This window comes from Corvus moneduloides, chromosome 26 (assembly GCF_009650955.1).
Source record: "Corvus moneduloides isolate bCorMon1 chromosome 26, bCorMon1.pri, whole genome shotgun sequence".
Taxonomy (NCBI): domain Eukaryota; kingdom Metazoa; phylum Chordata; class Aves; order Passeriformes; family Corvidae; genus Corvus; species Corvus moneduloides.
The window spans coordinates 4,320,965-4,333,662 of NC_045501.1; the positions used below are offsets into that span (position 1 = coordinate 4,320,965).

General features: G+C 63.1%; 2 protein-coding genes across 2 annotated transcripts; both read right to left on the reverse strand.

Moving 5' to 3' along the window:
* Nucleotides 1-171: 171 nt before the first annotated feature.
* GFAP (glial fibrillary acidic protein) lies at nucleotides 172-5,721 on the reverse strand. Its single transcript, XM_032091681.1, has 9 exons — nucleotides 5,234-5,721; nucleotides 4,692-4,752; nucleotides 4,166-4,261; nucleotides 3,937-4,098; nucleotides 3,517-3,642; nucleotides 3,101-3,321; nucleotides 2,867-2,910; nucleotides 2,122-2,207; nucleotides 172-1,815 (listed from the first exon to the last, which is right to left on the reverse strand). Exons 1-9 carry the CDS (start codon nucleotides 5,698-5,700, stop codon nucleotides 1,774-1,776), a joined length of 1,305 nt encoding a protein of 434 aa, XP_031947572.1. The 5' UTR covers nucleotides 5,701-5,721; the 3' UTR covers nucleotides 172-1,773.
* A 5,015-nt stretch (nucleotides 5,722-10,736) lies between these two features.
* Nucleotides 10,737-11,981, reverse strand: FAM187A (family with sequence similarity 187 member A). The gene has a single exon (XM_032134103.1). The coding sequence runs from the start codon at nucleotides 11,979-11,981 to the stop codon at nucleotides 10,737-10,739; it is 1,245 nt and encodes a 414-aa protein (XP_031989994.1).
* Between the last annotated feature and the right edge of the window lie 717 nt (nucleotides 11,982-12,698).

The window sequence follows — 12,698 nt, forward strand, 5'->3', positions numbered from 1 at the left end:
CTGCACCTCTCCTCACCCTTCAGTCCCTCGTGGGTGTTGGCCTGAGCACATCCCCCTGTCCCCCTGCAACATTAGGATTGGTTTGGGCTCCCAGAGGTCCCCACTGCCCAAAATCCCCAAATCCCACGGTGCTGGCTGTGGAGAGGTGGATGCAGGCACAACCATGGAAGCTCAGTGTGTTCATTAGCTTTATTCTCATCCCGAGCTGCGGCGGTGTTAGTGCATTAATTCAGTAGCAAGGGAGGCTGCTCCTGGTGTCCCAGCCCAGCACCATCCCCCTGCATTCCCGCCCTGGGCACCACCCAGGGCTCCCATAACACCTCCTGCCCTGGGAATGGCAGCTGTGGGACTGGGTGCTGTTTCTGGAGTCAGAGCAAAGCTGCTCAGCGCCTGACCCAGGGGGTGAGGGGACAGAGGGGACGAGGGGATGGCACCCAAGGGCAGCTGTGTGCTCATCCCAAAGGCTGGCAGGGCACGGGAAGTGCTGCTGGGTCATTGTTCCTATGTCAGGTGGCATCAGGCGGGTCCTGCTCGTGGTCAGTGGCTGAGGCGAAGGTGGGGACGGAGCTGCGGGCGAGCACCGGGCTGGGCAACGGCCCTGGGGGCGTGTGCTGGTCTGGGGGAGGACGAGTGGGGGACAGGGCCACATGCAGCCCAGGGACAAGGGATTTCTTCCAATCCCATCCTGAATGCCCATGGAGGGGGTGGGCTCAGGCTCTGTACAGGGCAGGGACTTGGCTGGGGCAGCCCCAGTCCCCAGTCCCCAGAGCCCCTGGCTCCCAGTGTGACCCCCAAGTGACGAGACTCCCCTGTCACTCCTGGGTTGCAGGTGGCACCTCGTGCTGTGAGACCCTCACAGGGGCCCCAACACCTTCCTCCTCCTCCTCTGCACCCCTCTCCTGTCCATTTTCACCTGCGTGGGACTCCCCAGCCACAGGGCCGTGGGTCACCCTCACCACGAGCCACTCAGGTCTGTTTTTTCCCCACCAGTGTTGGGGACACCTTGGTGACAATCACCCAGTGGGATCAGGACAGCCCCGTGGCTCTGTGCCAGGAGAAGTCCTTGAGGCCACTGTGTAGCCCCCACAACCCACCCCAAACACCCCAGCACCCTCAGGAACCCCTCCTGATCCTCATTTTGTCACCCCTTGACACCATCCCAAGATCATCCTGCTTCTCCACCCCCCTCCTCTTCCTCCACCCCTGCCTCTCCATGCTCCTCTTCTTCCTGCCCCTGCCTCCCAGCTGAGCTCACCCAGTGCTTGGTGACAGGGAAATGTCCCTCTCCAGCCGGTACCTCGCACCCTGCATCCCCCCCACCCAAGAGTGCTCAGGGACTGGGTGCACTGGGGAGATCCGGGGAGGTCTCCCAGACCAGAGAGTGGATGCAGGGAGATGCTCTTGGCACCATCGTGTTGTCTGACGGTGCACGGAGATCGAAACAGGACAGACTCCCTCCCTGGAGACCCAGGATGCGGCAGGAACGGCTCACCCCGTGCCGTGGGAATGCGGCAGCATCCCGGCGGGGAGCTCGGCTCCGCCCGGACCCGCTGGACTCCCCGGGTGCTGCCCGCTCCGACGGGTGCTCTGCTGGCTGCCAGCCCCTACCGGGGTGCCACCGGGCTCTGGGCACGGGGGCAGGTGGGAGAGGCGAGGGGTGCACGGCAGGGAGGTGCCCCCGCCGAAGCGGCACCGGTCCCTCCCTGCCCCGTGCCCGGCCCGGGGCTCCTGCGCGGCAGCGGGCGGGACCGGCGCGGCTGCGGCTCCCCCGCCCTACGGCACCTCCTTGTGCTCCTGCTTGGACTCCTTCAGCACCTGGGGGTGGAGGCAGAGGGACTGTCAGCCCGGGATCGGGCTCTGCCACCGGCTGAGCCTGCCTGGGCTCTGAACGAGCTTGGGGACAAGGACAGGGATAAGGACAGGACGAGTTTCGCTATGAGCTGCCAACCTCAGCTCTACCATGACCCAGAGCCGGATCATGCCGTGCTCTCAGGGATCACTGGCTCCCTGCCTGAGCTGCTCGTGGGGCTCGGGGGTGGTGGCCCCATGTGCAAGTCCCTTGGGGACACCCTGTGGGGAGGTGGGGATGGAGCGTGGGTGACACAAATGAGGATTTCCCACCTCTCCATCTCGGGTCTCCACAGTTTTGACCACGATGCTCCTCTTCACATGGGCTTCTGACACGGATTTGGTGTCCAGGCTGGTCTCTGGGGGACATGGGCAGGACAAGGCAGTGACGCCCTGCCCAGGGTATGGCCCTTCCAGCCACACTCAAGAGGAGACGCCCAAAGGAAATGGATTGGGCTGGAAACCCCTGACCCATGAGAGACAGAAGCCCTGGGGACACAACCAGCCTCAGGGACAGGATTGGCCTCAGGGACATGGTTGGCCTTGGAGATGTGGCAGGCTGTGGGATCTGATGACTCCTGGGGACACAGTTGAGCTGTGGGGACAACTGGGGACATTTCTGGCCTTGGAGATGTTGTTGACCATGGGGACAGGTGGCTTTGGGATGTGATTGAGCTTGGGGACAGGGTTGTCCTTGGGAACACAGTTGTCACTGAGGAACACAGTTGGCCTTGGGGATTTGGTTGTCATTGAGGACATGATGATGTGATCAGTCTTGGGGACAATATTGGCCTTGGGGACATGTTCAGCCTTGGGGACATGGCCATGGCACCCTCCTCCCCCCACCCTGGGAGAACCCAGGAGCCCTGGTTCCCTGAGATTCAGAGAAAAACCTCCTGATCCCTCTGAATGGGGCAGGGGTGGCCAAGGTGGCATCTCCTGCCACAGAGCCCTCAGAAACCACTCCTGTTTGTGCCACCATCCTGCTCCCCCTTCCCACGCGTGGGCACAGCCTCACCTCGGATCTGCAGGCTGGAGAAGCTCTGCACAGGGATGGTGATCCTGTGGGGCACCGGGAACATTGGGAAGAGCATGAGGTCCTGCTGCCCCCCAGCTCCACCTGCCCGAGGCTGTGGCAGCAGGGCTGGAGGATGGTCCCCAACCCAGCCGGACACCCCAGAGGGACCACGAGGACTTGGGCTTGGTTTGGGGCATGGCTGGGCTGGGGTGAGGGGCAGGATGGAGCCGTCACCTGCTCTCCTCGCCCTCCAGCAGCTTGCGGTACGTGGCAATCTCGATGTCAAGGGCCAGCTTGACGTTGAGCAGGTCCTGATAGTCCTGCAGGTGCTGGGCCATCTCCTCCTTGAGGCTGCGGATGTCCTCCTCCAGCCGCACCACCGTGTCCTGGTAGCCGGCCGTCTCCAGGGCGTAGCGCTCCTCCAGCTCCCGCAGCTGCCTCTCCAGGGACTCGTTCTGGGGGGCCACAGGGAGCCGTGACACCCTCCATGGCCACCTCCTCCCGGGAGCTGGGGGCTCTCCCCAGTGCCCATCCATCTCCCACCCTTGGGGACCCCTGGCATTGGGTGGTGGTCCCGCCAGGGAACCCCCTGGGGGTGGCAGCTCCCTGAGGCCGTGTCCGCTCTCTTGCACCCCACGGCTGTCACCTACCGAGCCCCGCAGAGCCTCCAGGTCACAGGTGAGGGCCTGGAGCTGGCGCCGGTACTCGTTGGCCTCCTGCTTTGCCAGCCTCAAGGCTTCGGCGTGCCGGGCGGCCGCATCCGTCAGATCCGCGAACTGGGACAGGGGATGTGTGCCATGGGGTGGGACCACAGGGCAGGGCTGTGCTCCCGTGGCACACAGTGTGGGAACACAACCCTGCTCTGCTCTACAGCAAGGACATGGCCCCAGGAACACGTGGCAAGGAGAAACATGCTTGGCACAAGCGGGGACAGCAGAGCTCCCAAACCCCGCACACCACCGAGGAGAACCACCCAACCCCTGGGTGATCAACCCCGGCCCCGAGATGGTGACACCCTGGGAGGGGGCAGCCAGGCCACCCATCCGTGGGGCAAGCAGCTCCCACTGCACCTTGGACTTGTACCACTCCTCGGTCTCCTGGACGTTGCTGGCGGCCATGGCCTCGTACTGGCTGCGGATGTCGCGCAGGGCGGCCGTCAGGTCCGGCTTGCTCGTGTCCACCTCGACGTGCACCCGCTGCCGAGCCAGCTGCTCCTGCAGCTCCCGCAGCTCCTGTGGGGACAGGGGGGTCAGGGCAGCCCCCTGAACCCCGGGACCCCCGGCCCCAGAGCGGGGTTACCTCCTCGTGGACCTTGCGGAGGAAGGCGATCTCGTCCTGCAGGGTCCCCACGCGCCGCTCCAGGTCCAGGCGAGCCAAGGCAGCATTGTCCACGTCCTGTCCGTGGGGGGACAGGAGGGACTGTCCCAGCTGGCCACCGGGTCTGCTCTGTCCTGAGCTGCCCGGTCATGTCCATTCCCTCCCGCTCCCACCCAGCCCTGCCTCTCTCTGCCCATCACAGCATATCCCAGTCCCTCACTGCCTCCTCTTGCCATTCCTGCCCATCCCTGCTCCACAGCTGTCCATCTATGCCCTCCCCATTCATCCCTGCTCCATTCCTGTCCCATACCTGCCCATTGTAACACATACAGGTCCCTCAGTTACTGCTCCTGTCCATCCCTGCTACATCCCTGTCCATCCCTTCCTGTCCCTGCTACCTCCCTGGCCATCCCTACCCCATCCCTGCCCATTCCCCAGGGAGGCCAAGCTGGGAGCTGAGCCCCCGGGGTGCAGGTTGGGGGATGCAGGATCTGGCCCCTGCCCTCACCTGCCTGTAGGCAGCCAGGTTGCTCTCGGCCTCCAGCCTCAGGGTCACCTCATCCTGCAGCCTGTGCCGGAGCAGAGGCACAGTTGCACATCTGGCATCATGGCTGGGCACAGCCCATGGGCAGAAGCCCCTGGGCTGACACAGCCCCACAGCACCGGCACCCCCCAAACCCAGGTCAGCTTGTGTGCCCACCCTGCACACCCCTCACCATCCCACACTGTTCTCAGGGGTCACCCATACTCTCATCACAATCCTGGTGCACGCCTGTCCCTGGGCCCCAGGGCTACCCTGCTCCTGTCTCAGTAGCCACTGTGACCCCTGGGTACACCCTGGTCTCCATCCTGGTCCCAAGGGTCACCCTGGTCCTTGTCACCACCATGGTTCCCATCACCAGAAAGATCCTGGTCACCATCCTGGTGTCCATTCTGGTCTCTGTTGCCATTTTAGTTCTATTGGCCACCTTGGTCCTGGTAGTCACCCTGACCCCATCCCAAGTGGGCCACCCTGGTCCCCAGGGTACCCCAAGCCGGACAGTGCCTTACTTCTGCTGAAGGCTGCCGAGGTCCTCGGCCAGGTTGTCTCTCTCCATCTCCAGCCGGGCCTTGGCGGTGGCCAACTGCTCCACGCGGCGCCGCAGGTCCCGCAGCTCCTCCTGGTAGATGTCGGCCGTGCGCGAGGGCTCCTGGTCCCGCGCCTGGTTCAGCTCCACCACCAGCACCTTGTTCTGCTGCTCCAGCAGCCGCACCTTCTCGATGTAGCTGGCGAAGCGGTCGTTGAGCTCCATCATCTCCACCTTCTCGTTGGTGCGCGTCTCCCTGAACTCCGAGTTGAGCGCCGAGGCCAGCGAGAAGTCCATCTTGCCCGAGCCCAGGCGGGGACCCAGGCGGGGACTCAGCTGGGTGCTGCGGGGTGCCCGGAGCCGGCCCGGGGGGCTGGCGGCGAGCACCCGGTACACGGGGATGGAGGGGCCGAAGCGGCGGCCGTAGGAGGACAGGCGCCGGCTCTCCATGCCGCAGGGATGGGCGCGATGTGCCCGGCCGGGGGTTTTTATGGAGCCCGGGAGCCCCCGTCCCGCCGGCTGCCCGGAGCTGGCCCCCGGCCAGGAGCCAGCGGGCCGGCACGGCGCCAGGCTGTGGCGCCCGGCGGGGTGGCTGTGCCCTGGCGCCCAGCCCGGGCACCGCGGCACAGCCCCTGCCCACCGCTGGCCCCCGCACCGGGCACTGCGGGGTTTGGGGAACGCGCCAGGCTGGGGACAGAGCGGTGGCCACGGGCACCCCGTGGGTGGGGGCTGCGTGCGAGGCTGGGTGCGATGCCGTGGGCCACTGGGGATGCTGGGTGAGAGATCTGCACACAGAATATTTGTGAGACCTGCATGTAGAGATCTACACACCTGTAGAGAGATCTGCACAGAGAGATCCACACACGTGTAGATCATGGAGACAGACGCACAGAGGGCTCTACAGGAGGGATGCCCACACCCCCACTCGAGCACACACACACCTGCAGGGATGCACACACGTCTCTGGCCATGCCCACACGCACCCAGCCCTCCCTGCCCTGTGCACACACACCCCACATGCAGGGCACACACACAGGTGCCTCCCGTGCACACGGGTGTACACACAGAGCGTGCATAGACACACAGACAGTGTGCACAGACACGCAGAGCATGCACGGACACACACAGCATGCACAGACACACAGACAGCGTGCATAGACACACAGACAGTGTGTACGGACACACAGACAGCGTGCACAGACACACACAGTGTGTACAGACACACACACAGCGTGCACAGACACAGACAGAGTGCACAGACTGTGTGTACGGACACACAGACAGCGTGCATGGACACACACACAGTGTGCACAGACACACACAGCGTGCACAGACAGCGTGTACAGACACACAGACAGCGTGTATCCCCCCGCATGAGCCCTGGCACAAACAGCTCAGCACCAGCCCCCAGAGCCCATCACCCCAGCCTGGCCATGAAGGCAGGCTACTAACTAAGGCTGGCTGTTAATTAAGTGGCTGGAACCTCCTAAGCCCTTCCCATCCCAAGGGGTCTGTGGAAGCACTGGCTGGTGGCCCTGGAGCCCCAGTCCCCATCCCAAATCCGCATAGGTGTTTGTCCTACACAGCTGAGTGTGCATGGCCGGGTCACTGGCCACACATCCACTGAGTTTGGGGGGCCTTTTGCCCCTGGTGGCACATGGCAGGGGGCGGTGGTGGCCGGGACTGGGTGCCAGGGGCTTTCCACAGCAGCTGAAAGGGGCTTTGTGCAGAGCCAGAGCCGTGGCACAGCCGGGAGAGACCTTTGTGCCAGGGCACGGCACTGCCGGGAAGCACCGGGGGTTGGATCCAGGGGCGGGCACGGGGCCACCGCCAGCCCTGTCCCTCCCAGTCACAGCATAAAGGCCACAAACTGGGGCATGGATGGGTCTTGGGCACGGCCCGGGGAGGGGATGGGGGTGCTGTGGGGACATGGGGACATCGAGCGACACGTGGTGGCACCAGGGTGGGCGCCCCGAGAGGCAGCTGGGGTGAAGCTGGGAGACAGGGGGGTCCCTGGGACTCTGCTGCGGGGACAGGGACGGGAGCAGGGATGGGCACTGGCCTCGCCGCTGGCAGTAGATGGCAGCCGATGGCCGGGAAAGGCTCCTGCCTGCCGTAGGACGGGGACACCCCGCGGGACCACGGCCACCAGCACTGGGCCACCAACAGTGGCCAGTGGGGAGGGCTGTGGCAACGGCTGTGTCCCTGTGGGTGCAATCTGGGGAGACCCAGAGCCACTGGGGACCATACTGGTGGGACTGGTGGGACTGGGGCAGCTGCCACGTCCTTCTTTAATCCCCAGAAGCTCCCTGCCCCCAGCCAGCCCCGTGTCCCCCCGGCTGTCCTGTGCTGGTGTCACCAGCGACAGGGGTTGTGCCCACAGAAATTCCAGGTTTGGGGCACCTACACATCCCCTCGGGACTCCTGTGTCCCCAGCCAGAGCGGTGGCATCCCTGGAGACACGAGCTGTGTGACAGCTCTGGTGACAGGGAACCTCCCTCCCTCCCAGCGGGGTGCAGGGGGGACAGAGCGGGGGCTGGGGAGCTTTGGGGTCCTGTGGGGGCACCCGCTGCTCCCCGGGGATTGATTCTGTCCCGGCTCCCACGCAGCGGGATCAAAGCAGGGGAAGCTGCCACTGCCGGCAGCGGCGGGAGGCAGAGCTGGGCTCTCCTCCTCCTCCTGTTACCCGGCCCCCCTTAATGAGACGAACTGGGAGCGGGCTGGGAGTTCTAATTGGGAGCTTCCAGGCTCAAGGAGACAAAGGTGAGATCAGCTGCTGCCGGGCAGGGAAGGAGCCAGGAGGAGCCGGTGACCCCGGCCCCGTGGGACAGCAGCACACGCGGAGCTGTCCCGGTCCCGGCCCTGCTCCTGCCACTCGTGGTCACCACCGAGGGTGGCTGTGAGGAGCTGGTGCAGGGAACCAGAGGTGGCAGTGCCAGAGGTGCCCTGGCTCGGCAGCAAAGGGGGTCACAGGCGGGGTGGGAACACTGGTCCCTGGGTCGGGTGCTTGGAGGTCTCTGTCCCAGGGTGGGGGTGTCACCAGGGGGGCAGTGATGGGGTTGGAGCAGGGAGGAAAGACAGAACAAAACCTCTCCCCCATCACTGTACAGTGCCAGGTACCAGGAGGGCAGGTGGCTCCCCCACCCCTCGCCTGCACTCTGGGACACTGAGCAGGGTGCCCAGAAGAGGGTGCAGAGGCACCCACAGGACCCAGGGACGATGGAGATGTGGGAAAGCCACAATGGAGCCCAACCCCAGAGCAAGAGCCTTTTCTGGGCCAGCTCCGCTGGGAGCTGCTCCTGAACCCCAGTTCCCCACATGGGAACTCCTGTGGGAGCCCAAAGGCGAGCTGTAAGACAGTTTTGGGGGCCAAAAGGGGGTGCAGAATAATTGGGGAAGCTATGGTTTAAGGGGGTGTCAGGTTGTGAGAGGGCAGAAAAGGGAGAGTGTTGTAGGGGAGGCTGTGGGAGCCTGAAGGAGGTTCAGGCTCACGGGGGTTCTAAGGGGGCACTGCCCGGGGTTGGCACAGGGAGGGGAGGAAGCAGAGCCCAGGGGGGTCTCTGAGGCCTCTCCCAGCCTGGGGATCTCTCTCCACCACTGCACCCTCCAGCTGAGCCCACCCCTACCTCAAGGAGTGCATGAGGAACCAGACCATTGGATCTGGAGCCGTGTCCTCTGGCAGCTCCATGACCCCATCCCAAGCAGCTGCAGGAATGGGGAAACACAACAGCAACCCCAAAACACACAGCCTGAAACTGTTCTGTGCCTCCACCGGTGCTGAGAGGAGCTGGGAGTCCTGGGGACAGGGGGGTATGGAGGTGCCTCCTGGCTCCTGGCTGGCACAGACGTGGCCTCGAGCTGCCACGGGCCCGCAGAGCTGCCGGGTGCCTCGGCCCCAGTGCCCGGGGCTGCTCGGCCTCGGGGTGTCCGGCTGCTGTGTCCAGCGGCTGATCCGGCCCCTGCCCGTTCTCCCCCAGCCCACGTCACCAGAGCAGCTCCTGGACATGTTGGCCAAGGGCAACAAAAACCGGGCCCAGCGTCACACCAAGGCCGACGCCACCTCGTCCCGCTCCCACGCCATCTTCCAGGTGAGGGCTGCTGCCTCTGGGATTGCTGCCATTGCTGCTGGAAACGGGGCTGCGAAACTGCCAGGACCAGCATCCCAGGGCTGTCCCCCTGAGCACTGAGCTGGGAATTTCGCTCCCCAGGGGCTCTGTCCATGTGCTCTCTGGTTTCTCGGTGCAAAGCTGCCAGTGGATTTCAATTCCAGCCAGGCCCTTGCCCGAATTCGCAGGGCTGTCACGGCTGCCTGGGCAGACGGAGGCTCTGGCTGTCACTTCAGCCCGAGCCTGGTGCCTCGGCCCTGGCTGCTTGCAGGGGAGGAGCTCAGGTGTCTGGATGCTTTTCCAGCCAGCTCCCAGCTGGGCTCGTTGTTGGGTCCTGGATTCCTGCCTGCACGAATCCCTGAGCTTTGCTGGAAATCTGCCCTTCCCACTGGCAGCTCTGCCTCCCAACAAGAAAACCACAGGCTCAAGAGGATACAGGAGCAGTCCTCAGCTTCCAGCACCTCTGTGGCAGCTCCAGTCCGTGCAGGGGTTGCTCCTGGTGGGGCTGAGGGGATTACAGGGCAGTGGGGGAAGCACGTTTGATTCTACTTGGAGATTTTTAGGGATTCAGAGGAGAAGGTATGGAGCAGTGCTGCCAGGTGAGTCTTGGTGCCTGTGTCCCTCTTGGCCTGCACCAGCCCTGGGCTTGGCGCCCACAGCCAAGCTGGCGCCTCCCTGGGGACACTGTCAGGCTCTGTCTGGGGGCTGAGTTCAGTGGCAAAATCCACAGGGAGAGTCAGGCCTGGAGCTGCCTCTGTGCGTGAGCCCATCCCGGCTCATGCTGTGGCTTTGGGTGCGTTTGTTGCCCTTCAAGCACCCAACCAGCTGTACCCTGCTCCATCTCTGAGTGTGGGAGATGCAGATTGTTTTCCATAGCTCTGTCCCTTCCTGCCTCCCTTCCTGACTTTGCTTCTCACCATCATCTCCAGGTGTTTGGCTCACCATCATCGACATGGTTCAAGTGCTGGAGCATTGCTGGGACCCACAGTGCCCTCCTGGACAGCAGGATTTCTCCTGGGAATGCTGAAATCCTCAAGTCACACCCTCAAACAAAGGAGGTGAGCCTGGAGGGCACATCCTGCTCCCTGCTGGGACCCTGCAGAGATGCCATCACCTTTGGGAGACTTGCAAGATAACTCTGTCAGGCACAAACACTAACTCCTAATTCTGTGCTGAGTTGGGTGAGTTAAAAACACCTCAAAAGCAGAGACATTTCTGAAGAAAATTGCCAGATTAATTTGAAAAAATGTTCTCTTCCCTTCAAAAAGCCAAAACCAAACGTTGAAAAAAAAGTTGAAACCAAAATATATGAAAACTTCACACTGGAAATTCCCAATGTGAGGGTGATCCAAGGTGTCCGAGTGTCCTGTGGAGGAGCTGCTATAACCTGGCCGGTTTCCTGAACGCCTGACAGCAGCAGCGGCTCACGTGGATGAGGAAGAAGATGCCGGTGATGACGGCAAAGCTGATGCCCACAGCCCTCATGACGAAGATTGACTCGGGGTCAGTGGGGCTCCTCTGGCGCCGGGGCTGGAAGGTGACACTGAGCTGGAAGCCGGCCACCAGCTCGCCCTCCCGCCAGCAGAAGTAGGTGGCTCTGTCCCTCTTGCTCACTCGCTGGAGGTGCAGGTGGTTCCCGTGGTCGATGAAGACCCTCATGTGCTTCCTGACCCCCACGAGGTAGTGGGAGCGGTAGAGCCGGACGGAGCCCTTGTCCCAGGCCACGGCGTGCTCAGGCCGTGCTCCCGGGCATGTGATGACCAGGTCACTCTGGGAGGGCTGCCTGTGGTACTGGATGGGGACACGGGGCAGCTGGGGCTTCTTGCCCAGCTTGTACACGATGTTGGAGATGGACTGCACACCCTCCTCGGGGACTTCCTTCTCTGGGCAAGGGGCCAGGCAGCTCCGGATGGCCACCTCGGGGCTGCGGAGGTGGATGAGGCGCCGGAAGTGTGCGGGCACGGCCCTGGAGCCGCAGGAGGTGACGTTGGGCAGTGCTGTGCGGTACCGGGGGTTCAGCTGGGCACTCTGCACATAGCAGAGCCCAATCCGCCGCTGCTCACCCCGCACCCCGCAGCGGTCACAGCTGGTCCAGTCCCAGAAGGTGGTGAAGAGAGTGAATTCCTTCTTTGTGTAGTCCTTTTGGACATGCTGGTCGTTGTCCAGAAAAGCCACTATGATCTGCCTGGTGGGCTGCACGTCCACGTCGTAGCCATAGAAGAAGAGCCCTTCCTTGGTGCCGCACAGGTAATGCCCCGAGTCCCTCACCTGGGCTCGGAACACGATCAGACTGAACATGCGAATGCTGAAGCGCTTCAGGAGGTCGCTGCCCGCGCGGACGTGGCTCGAGTCCACAACCACAGTGCCGTTGAAGTCCGTCAGCACCGTGGTTTCATGGCTGTGCAGGTTCTTCTGGAAATACCAGACAACAGAGGAGGCCTCCTCGGGCTTGCACCTGCAGGGCAGCTCGAAGGTCATGTCTGCCAAGTATGCGGCATTCTCGAACATCAGGAAGGCGGGACATGCCATCTTCTTGAACACATCCCCTTTCTTCTCAATGGCAAAGGCCTGGAGAACAACCACCAGGGAGAGGAGAATGGCAGCTCCCAGTAGCCTCGTCCCCATTGCTCCGGGTGGTCTCTGGTCCAGCAGAACTCACCCAGCCCAGCCAGGGATCTGCTGGGAGCATCCTGCCCTGAAACAGCCCAGCCTCTGTCACCCACTCTGGAACCCACCTGTCCCCAGCAGCTCTGGAGCATTGTCACCCATGGCCCTGGCAACAATGGAGCTGAGCTGGGAACAGTGGAACCCCCAACATCTCATCGTGGTTTGAGTTGGATGGGAACTTAGAGAGGATCTCTAGTGCAGATCACCATCTTCATGGCTGGTGCCGTCAGGAGGGTATTGGCTTTTGGGGCGGTGGGCTGTGCCTTGATGACTGGGGCCTGTTAGAGAGGGCAAGAGAATCTTCGACCATGGGCTGGCCCATCTGCTGGGAGGGGCTTTACATGGAAAGGCTTGGGGAGTGGTTTCCAAAGTGGCAATGCTTGTGCCACTGCTTCCTCCTGGGGAGGAGACCAGGCCAGCCAGTGCAGCCTGATGTTCCTTGGCTCAAGCCCCACCAGTGGTGTGTGTGGCTGTGGTGAAACCTCTCACACCCCACGTGGTTTCTGGATCCCCTCTCTGAAGTGCCAAACAGTCACAGCACGAGGAGCAAAAAAGAACTAGAAATGTGGATGTGCAGCGGCAGGGCCACGATCACACTGCAGTGACAGAGACACAGTGGGACAGCTCACACGCCTGGGATGTTGGCATGGATGGCCATGGCCGTGTGTGCCCTCA

Bases quoted from the DNA above. Each gene is read 5' to 3' on its own strand.
- GFAP (XM_032091681.1), bottom strand. From the start codon at position 5,700: ATGGAGAGCCGGCGCCTGTCCTCCTACGGCCGCCGCTTCGGCCCCTCC. The intron at 2,911-3,100 runs GTGACGGCTCCA...GGTGCCCCACAG, and splicing joins CTGGAGGGCGAGGAGAGCAG to GATCACCATCCCTGTGCAGA. The intron at 1,816-2,121 runs GTGGGAAATCCT...CTCCACCCCCAG, and splicing joins TGGAGACCCGAGATGGAGAG to GTGCTGAAGGAGTCCAAGCA.
- FAM187A (XM_032134103.1), bottom strand. From the start codon at position 11,981: ATGGGGACGAGGCTACTGGGAGCTGCCATTCTCCTCTCCCTGGTGGTT.